The 9514-nt window shown below is 53.6% G+C and overlaps 1 protein-coding gene across 1 annotated transcript; it reads left to right on the top strand.

Moving 5' to 3' along the window:
* Positions 1-2444: 2444 nt before the first annotated feature.
* Positions 2445-5134, top strand: EN2 (engrailed homeobox 2). Its single transcript, XM_042802024.1, has 2 exons — positions 2445-3000; positions 4818-5134. The coding sequence occupies exons 1-2, from the start codon at positions 2445-2447 to the stop codon at positions 5132-5134; spliced, it is 873 nt and encodes a 290-aa protein (XP_042657958.1).
* Positions 5135-9514: the final 4380 nt, after the last annotated feature.

Raw genomic sequence — 9514 nt, 5'->3', positions numbered from 1 at the left:
GAGTTTATCTCCGGAATTCTCCTCCCTGCCCTACGCAGGGTGTAAATATCCCCGCGAAGGAAGGGGATAACGAATGGGCAGGTTACGGTGGTCCCGGCAGCGAGCTGGCGTCCGGCAGTGCGGACAGGTAACGCGGGGTTCAAGGAGGTTTGAAGTTTTTATCGGTAACATGGGTCCGCCCGGGAGCGAAATATTTGAAGTGCAGCACCTTGAACACGTTTAATTATGGGGTAGTAGCAAAGCGAGAGCTTCCAAGTAATTAGAAAATACTTCTTGGGAGACAGGCTAATCGCTTTTCATGGGGCGCTTGAAGAAATTAACCTCTAGGAGCTTGTTTGAGCAAAACAACTTTGGATCAGCTAGCGCTGGTCTTCGCTGATGGACCCGACCCACTGCAAAATACAAAGGAAAGGGGAAAATAAATTTAAAATAAAATAAAAATCAAATATTAAAAGGAAAGAAAAAGGAAAAGAAAAAGTGAAAGAAGAAGGAGAAGAGGAGAAAAAGGACTCGCTGTCCCTTTCCCCTCAAGGAGGGGAGTGGCTCACGGCACCCGCAGGCAAACCTCCTCCAAATAAAAATGTCACTTAGCGGGGAAAGCCGGGGGTGGGGGTGCGGCGGCCACCGGAGCCGAGCCGCCCCCGTCCCGGCCCTGCTCAGCCCTCCGGGGGCCGCGCAGCCCCTCGCCGTGCGCCCCGTCGGGGCGGCGACGGGCGGAGGGCCCCGGGGAGGGATAACGGGCCGGCTGCGGGGGAAGGACCCCGCGCCCGCCTCCTCGCCCCCCTCCTGCGTTCCTCGCGGAGGATCCGCGCCCCCCCCCCCCCCAACTACTCAGCCCCCCCACCCCCTCGGCCATCCAGCCGCACTTTGCTCCCTATTTTTGTTCCGGGGGATTTCTCCCTAAGACAAAAGGCAAAACCAGCAGCGGCAGTTTTTCCCGTCCCAAGGAAGCAGGGATTTTGGGGGGCGGCAGGGTGATGGGCTGGCGGGTTTTTTTGTTTGTTTTTTTTTTTTTTTGGGGGGGGGGGGGGGAGGGGAAGCACGGCGCCGCGCTGCAGTTTCAGGAGCAGGCGGGGGGGGGAGATCAAAGGCTCCTGTCCGGCTGCGGGAAGGACGAGTCAATTATCGCCGCCGCGGACGCCGAACCGTGCCGCGGGGAGGGGACACGCCGCGCCCCCCCGGGCAGCCCGCAGGCACCGAGCCGGGCCCCTTTCCGCGCCCCCCCCCGTTCCCTCTCCGGACCCCCTTTGTATCCCCGCCGCTCACTTAATATTATTTATGCATTTCTGCAAGGAATTGTGGGATGCTCCCCCCCCCCCCCCGGTAAACAGCGGGGCAATAAAACCCCCCAATAATCCAGCGCGGGGGGGGAGGAAACATGGGGGGGGGGAGGTGAGGGTGCACGCCCCGCGGCGGGGCACACCCCCCCCACCCCCCACTCCCCCCACGCGCATCCGGGCCCGGCTGTGGGGGGGAGGGGCGTGGGTGCTGTCACTTACCGGAGCTCCCCGCACCACGTGTGCGCATGCCCGCTTTATCATTGGCCCGAGGCACGTGTCGAAGTGCCCGGGCCGTCGACGTCACCGGCGGGGGCCCCGTTAAAACCTAAAGGACAACAATCCGGAGTGGAAGTGTCCGGGCGCGGCGGTGGCGGCGGCCGCCGGGGCGTAGCGCGGCGCAGCGCGGCGCAGGGCGGGCGGCAGGGCGGGACGCCCCCCCACCCGCGGCGGCCCACGCATGTCCGGGCGCGGGGCGGCGCGGGGCGGCGCGGGGCGAGGCGCTGCCGGCCGGAGCCCCGCGGGGAGCCCCTCACCGCCCTGCCCTCCGCGGGACACCGGCTGCTGAGAGCCCGCCTCCACCCCCGCCCCGGCACCGGCTGGGTGGTGGTTGGTTTCGCTTTTTTCCCTTTACACCCCCCCCTCCACCCCCCCCAGTTATTATTTTTATTATTATTAATTTTTTTTTTTTTTCTCCGCGGGGGCGGCGGATGAGGCGCGGCGGCGGCGGCGGCGGCTGGGGGAGAAGGCGGCAGCGCGCCGCGGGACCGAGCGGCTGAGCGGCGGCAGGAGGCGGCGAGGAGGACCGGAGCCCGTGTATTTTTATTTTTGGCAAAGTTGGAACTCGTGGAGGCTCGGCTGCTGGCTTAGGGGTCTCCCTTTTTTTTTTTTATTATTATTTTTTTTTTATTATTATTATTGCTATTTTTTTTTTTTTTTTTGCAAACTCTGGATTTTGAATGCCGGGCGCGGCCAGGAGAAACGAAAGCAAATAGACACCTGTGCGTGCGTGTATATATATATATATATATATAAAATATATATATTAAAAAAAAAAATTAAAATAAAGACCAACCGACCGCAACAGCAACAACAAAAAGCGCTAGGCAGCCGCCCGGCCGGCGGCGGGGCGGGCAGCGGAGCCGTCGGCGGGGCCGGCCGCGCAGCATGGAGGAGGGCGGCCGGAGCCCCCGGGAGGAGGCGGCCGAGCCGCAGGAGTCCGGCGGCGACGCGGAGCCCGGCGGCGGCGGCGGCGGCGGCGGCGGGCGGCGGGGGCTGCTGCTTCCCCCCGGTGATCCCCCGCACCCCCACCCGCACCCGCACCGCATCACCAACTTCTTCATCGACAACATCCTGAGGCCCGAGTTCGGGCGGAGGAAGGAGGCGGGCGGCCCCGGCGGAGAGCCCCGGCGGCCCGGCGCGGAGAGCCGCCGCAGCCCCGCCGCGGCGCCGGCCCCCGGGGCTCCGCTCCCCGGCGGCGGGGCGGGCTCGCCGGGCCGGGGGGAGGGCGGCCCCGCCGGGCTGGCCCTGCACGGCGCCGCCAAGAAGGGGGGGGACCCCGCGGCGCTGGAGGCGGCCCTGAAAGCGCGGGGGTTGAGCGGCGGCGACCTGTCGGTGAGCTCGGACTCGGATAGCTCCCAGGCCAGCTCCAACGCCGGGAACCAGCCCATGCTCTGGCCCGCCTGGGTTTACTGCACCCGGTACTCGGACCGGCCCTCCTCAGGTAAGCGCTGCCCCCCCGGGGCTCCCCGCTCCCCGCCGGGGCTCCCCGGGCTCCCCGCCTCCCCTCCCCGGGCGGGCGGCAGAGAAAAGATCCGCTCCCCGCCTTTCCCGCTCCTTCTTCTTCTTGTTTGTTTTGTTGGGGGTTGTCGGTTGTTTTTTTTTTTTATTATTTTAGGGTTTTTTTCTTCTTGTTTTTTTTTTTTTTTTGAAGGAGTGGGAAGTGTCTTAAAATCGCCCCAAAATGCGGGGGAGATGCAGGGCTGGCTGGGGATGCGCGGAGCCGGAGGGACGACGGTTGAGCGGGCAGTCTCTCTCCCTCCCCGCCGCCACGGAGGAGTTGGGGCCGCCCGGGCTCGGGGCATTTCCCACCGACTGCCGGGTTTTATCAAAGAGGGAGGAAAAAAAAAAAAAAAAAAAAAATCTGGTTTTGGGCTCCCCACTCATCCACCCGGCGAGCTGCCCTTCAACCTGCCAGGAAAATATCTCCGCGTTGGGTTTTGAGGAGGGGAGGGTGGATTTTCACAGGCCTCGCCTTGCTTTGCTTATTTTTTTTTTTTAGCCAAAAAACCATCCGCGACCGTTTATTTCTCTAAAAGCAGCCGCCGTTTCGTTTCTTTCTTTTAATTTCCCCCCATGTGCTGCAGGTCAGCTCTGTAGGGGCCGGGGGACATTTCCAAGAGCCGGGGAACTTCTTTGGCAGGGTCCGTCTATTGGCAAGGGCTTGGATAGAACCTCCTGAAATTATCGATAAACACATTTTGAAATATATATATATATATATATATAAAGCAGGGGGTAAAACGTCTTTCAGCCACCGCGGGGAGAACAGGGCTGGCCCTGGCAGATTGATAAAACCCTCGTTAAAAAGAAGCAGAAACCACTGGGAGAAGGCATGGGAAGCACCATGCAGGAGATCTGCTCCCAGGAAACGGAAAAAAAAAAAAAAAAAAAAAAAAAGGTTTTTCTCTTACAAAAGCAGCGAGCTAGGATTTTCACCCGAAGAGTCGGCCAGCTGAAGGAGGGATTGTAGGACGAGTTGAAAATTAGTTCGCAATGTCTGAAAACAAACTCTTACTCAGAGGTAATATTCAGGGCTGAATTGGAATTTACTCCATTGTTCTCCTGTGCTCTCCTTTGTTAATATTTAATTAACATACATCCTCACAATGGCTCGGCCCGGGCAGAAAAGGCTCCTTGTGCTGCCGAGAATAATATTCCCGAGAATAATCCCAGCGATTCGGATCGGGCCGTGCAGTGCCATATGGGCACTGCAGCAAAGCGGCGGATTTCTTCTCGCAATGTAAATAGGCGGCCGATTGCTATTTTTTTTTTTTTTTTTTAATGAGGACACACCAAGAAAAAAAAAAGTAAAGAGTTTTCCTTACCGAAAAAAAAAAAAAAAATCTGCTCAGGGAATAAAATTTAGCTCCGTGCCTCTGCCTCTGGTGCAGGCTTCACTTGCCGGGTGTCCCTGGGGTGAGGAGGGCCGGGTAGTGTGTTTCTGGCTGGGGGGAGCGGGGCTGCGTGGGGAGCGGGGCTGCGTGGGGAGCGGGGCTGCGTGGGGAGCGGGGCTGCGGCTCCCGTTCCGCCGCCCTCCCCAGCATCCCCTGGCAGCGGAGGCACAAAGCGGGGTTTATTTTTCCTACGGAGGGGTGTGTGGGTGGGGTGGGTGTGTCTGAGCGCGGGGCACGGGCAGGAGAGTGGGTGCCCTCCCCCCCCCCCCCCCCCTCCCGCCCCCCACGCGGGACCGCGCCTGGCGTGGGGCCGCCCGCAGCGGAGCGTGGCGGTGTCGGTGCTTCTCCTCTCTCCCGGCCGTAGGTCCCCGCTCCCGCAAACCAAAGAAGAAAAACCCCAACAAGGAGGACAAGCGGCCGCGCACCGCCTTCACCGCCGAGCAGCTGCAGAGACTCAAGGCCGAGTTCCAGACGAACCGGTACCTGACGGAGCAGCGGCGGCAAAGCCTGGCCCAAGAGCTCGGGCTTAACGAGTCCCAGATTAAAATCTGGTTCCAGAATAAACGAGCCAAGATCAAGAAGGCAACGGGCAGCAAGAACTCCCTGGCAGTGCACCTCATGGCCCAGGGGCTCTACAACCACTCCACCACGGCGAAAGACGGCAAGTCGGACAGTGAATAGCCACGGGAGGGGGAGGGGGGGGCGAGGGAGGGAGGGGGGAGGCAGGGGAGGGGGAGGTTTGCAGTCAAAGTTTATACAATGCAATAATTTAATTAAAAAAAAAAATAAAAAGAAACATAAGGGCCAGTGTATAAAGATTATACCAGCATTAATAGTGAAAATATTGTGTATTAGATATAATTCTGCAATATTGTATGTATATATAATTTACAGGTAAGGTGGTGTAAAAATCCAAGATATCTGATTATAAAATATTTTTTTGATTTTTTTTTTTTTGGTTGGTTGTGGTTTCAGGGGTTTGGGCTGGTTGGTTGTTTTGGTTGTTTTTTTGTTTGTTTGTTTTTTGTTGTTTTTTTTTTTTTTTCGGTTGTATGGAGATTTTAGACGCTATCTTTATGATTTTTTTTTAATGCTTAAGTTACATTTTTATAGACTTAAGCGCTGTTTTAATGGACATTGGACGCTGTTTTTTGAAATTCAAAAAAAAAAAAAAAAAAGAATTAAAACCAACTTTTGCTGAAGTCCAAAGATTTTTATTGCTGCATTTCACACGACTGTGAACTGAATAAATAGTTCTCCTATTTGTTCTATGAGTTTTACCTTTTTTTTTTTCCCCTCCCCTTTTCCTTTCCTTTTTTTTTTTTTTTCTTTTTTCTTTTTTCTTTTTTTTTTTTTTTTCCCATTTGTTTTTGGCGGGGGGATGTCTGTTTGGGGCTGACTTTGGGGAAAGACGTGGAGAATTTAATTTAAGAAGAGAATATATATAAAAGTAACGATAGGGTGAGAAATCTCAAAGCACGGTCTTGAAACATGCCCGGGGACTTTTCCTGAGCCCCTACTCTCTCATCAACCCCCCAGCGAGACCCACGGGCGTGCGTGGATGCAGGCGTGGGTGCGGGATGCAGGGGTGGGGTTAGCATCCCACTCCCCTCCCAACTTGTTGGGAAAACTTTAGGACCCCCATCTCCGAGAAGCGGGAGCCGCCCCGGGATGCGGCTGCAGCCCGGCCCCACTCCCCCCCGCGGGGGGCGGCCACGGGATGGGACCCGGCTCCGCTCCGGCATCACCTCCCCGAAGCATTTGGGAGCGTTTTACTCACCCCTCCACCTCTTCAAAATAAAGTAACATTTTTAGTTTCCCCTTCCTCTCCATCCTCATCCCCATCCCACGGCGCGGTCCCTGCTAGCGCGACGCTTCGTGGCACGGTGGGGGTGGGTGTTTCTCCCCACACCTTCCCTCCCCACGCAGACACTTCCTTGTACGCGGAGTTTTGCGGGGTTTCGAGGCGCTGTGCTGTGTTTAACCCGTTTCTCCCGGAGCGTGGTGTCCCCCTCCCCACGGCACGCGGGGGGAGGTGGGGGGGGGCTGTGTCCCGCGTGGGCCTGGGTGTGCGTGGGCGGCTGCTCAGGAACGGGCTCTCCTGCGACGCTGTTTGTGGGGAGGGAAACTTCTCGCTTTGCCTTAAAACCTCTCTATTTTGCAGCTGTAATAGACGCACATTGTACATAGTAGTATAAACATAAAAAAAAAAAAAAAAAAAAAAGAAAGAATCCAACTATAAAATAAAAACTGTAATTTAAAATTCTGTGAATAAGCATCAGCTGCTTAGGAGCGAAGATTAAATCACATTGCCTTTTAGCAAGAAAGCAAAGGATTTTTTTTTTCTTCTCTCCAGTTTACGAAATATGTGCATTTTACGATGGCAGTATCAAATATTTATAATCGGATGAAATATGAATGTTTCTATTTACAACCGTGCTCTCAACATTGTGAACATTCTCGCTGCATTTTGTGTGTTTCAATTCTCGAGGATTGCATTAAATAATAATAATAAAAAAACCCCAAACCCAACACACTTTATTACAAAATACAAACGGTGTCACTCAGACGTTGCAATGTAGGAGTGCTATTAGGGACTATATACACTTATATATTTATATAGCCTTTAGATTGCAATTCTGAGCACTGGAGCTCGAGTTAGAAGCATTTCGTAGTTTCAACTATTTACAGGGGGGTAAATTCCGTGGCGATTTATGAGGGAGGTGGTTTTGCAGCCAGGCGTTTCACCAGCCTTTTGACTTAATGAAGAAACTTTGGGGGGGATTCATTTCTAGCTGAAGGAGAGGGCAACCGCCAGCCGTAACCGAGCCCGGCTCTAAGGCGCTCGTCGTGTTAAAAAGGATCTGAAAACGGAAAAGAAAATCTCTTTAATCTCACGTCCTGTCAACAGGTTTCACCTTTTCAAGACTTTAAATACCCGGTGGTGGGATGCTCTGGCAGGCTGCGTTTGGAAAACCTCTGCTAGATAAACACGTAACCCTGGAGCTCGGGAAGAGAGGTGATGGGAATATTGCCGATGCCACGCTACGAAGCCAAACACCCTGTAAAACCACTTGGAAAAAAAAAAAAAAAAAAAAAAAAAAAAAAAAAAAAAAAAAAAGACAGTACCACGATTTTAGGACGAGCTGGACAAAACTAAAACCATCACTCGTCTTGTTCCAACAAAGGGCCCAAGAGCTCCAAACCAGCTCACCCCATTTGGGGCAGGCAGGAGGATGGGAGCGAGGGGCAGAGCTTCCCTGCCGGGCTCTGTGCAGGGGACGTGCTCACAGACGCAGCCAAGGCTGGGGGGGCTCTGTGTTAAAACTGGATTTAAATTTTTTTTTTTTTTTTTTTTTTAAAAAGCTGCTGCTTTGGGAGATACTCTACAAGGGGTAAAATTATGCAGGAGCGGAGATGCCGCTGGCCTGGGGCACCAGGGTTTCACCTGCCCGGGGATGCTACTGGGCTCCTGTCTCAAAGCAGGCTTTTATTTTTCCAGCCTTTCTGGTTTACATCTCTTTGAGGGGATTTTCTTTTTTTTTTTTTTTTTTTTTTTTGCTTACCTCCACTAATGGAGGCAGGTGATTTATAATCCCGAGGGAGAAAATCGGTGGTGGTGGGCACTAAAAAGCAGTTTTAAATCTGGATTGAAAAATAGCTTCGGTTGCCCAATGGGACAATGTTACGCAGCAGCGGATAAGTCCCACAGAGATTTTAATTTTTTTTGAGAAGTAACCAAGCCTGTACCGGGGAAAATGTTGGCCCTGCTCCTAAGTGTGCAGTGGGACAAAGTTTCCACCTGTCCTCCCCCGGCCTGCAAGAAGCGCTGGGAACAGAAAACAGATGTGTGACACCATCAGGAATATGTATTTAGTTTTAGGTTAAAAAAAAAAAAAAAAAAAAAAAAGATAGTAGGGAAACTTCTTGAAGTTAGTTCAGTCTCTGGAGCAAAGACAGAAAATTTCTCACTGGTGCCTGGATTTTAGCCAGAGCAGAATCCAAAATATTCACAATCGGTAAGCGGTGCCTTCAGCCGGGAGCAGTGAAAGGCTCACATGGGCTGCACTCCTCACCTGCCTCCGATATTTTGGGGGGAAAGCTTTCATGGGAAGAGGCGCATTTTCGGAGACACTTGCTCTGCTCCTCCTTTCGCCATCTTCTGAGCTGCTGCTGCTCCGCGCACCGCCCAGCCAGCGCTCCCACGCCCGGGCAGCGGCTCCCCGCTGGCTCGGGGAAGGACGGCACGGCTAAATTAGCCTTCGTTAATTTAAAATTTCAGATGAATTTAACAGAAGGAGCTGCCGCACAAGTGCCGCTTGCAATTTAGTAAAGCAGCACTGCTTTGCTGGAGGAGTGGTTTTTTGGATAAGACAAAACCACAGCCCCAAAGCACACAAGCCCCGGAGCCAAGCCAAAGCCTCCCCCCCCAAAAACGGGGCAGGGGCAGGAGCAGGCGAGGGCAGAGGCAGAGCCAGCCCTGGAGTCACCCACCGTCCGGCAGCATTTTTTTCCTGGCAGGCAGCTCTCTGCTAGCCGGTCAGGCTCCTTCCTCTCCAGCCAAGGCAGCAGAGTCCCATAAAAAAAATAAATAACCAACCCAGGGAAGTATTTCAGGGCCGAGCAAAAATACGTCTGCACTTCCCCGGCGCCAACCAGCCCCTCCGTGTAATTAATTAAGGGTATTTTTTCCGTAACTCTGTTCAATAAGCATCTGAGCACTGAGGTTTACTGAAGGTGTTCCTCCGCTCCGCTGTCTGTTAATGCAGTATATCGCACATGCGATGTACAAACCCATACCCAGGCACTATATATGCAAATGCCCGCGCCATTTATTGTGAAATGCATATCAGAGTTAGAGGGGGAAACTATTTAGCTAGCTCGGGTTTATGGATAAAAAGTAATTCTGTATCCCGCTGATTTAATATCCGACCTCCGCATTCAATCCCCGCCCATGCAGCTATCAAAAGTACCCCAGGGATGTTTGGATATCATCTCCAAACTAACATCTGTGATTATGAAACGCTCAGAAGGGGAAGGTTAATAACAATTTGTTTCAAA

This window comes from Tyto alba, unplaced genomic scaffold (genome assembly GCF_018691265.1).
Source record: "Tyto alba isolate M040663 unplaced genomic scaffold, T.alba_DEE_v4.0 Super-Scaffold_38, whole genome shotgun sequence".
NCBI lineage: Eukaryota > Metazoa > Chordata > Aves > Strigiformes > Tytonidae > Tyto > Tyto alba.
This window is presented reverse-complemented; position numbering and strand designations above follow the sequence as displayed.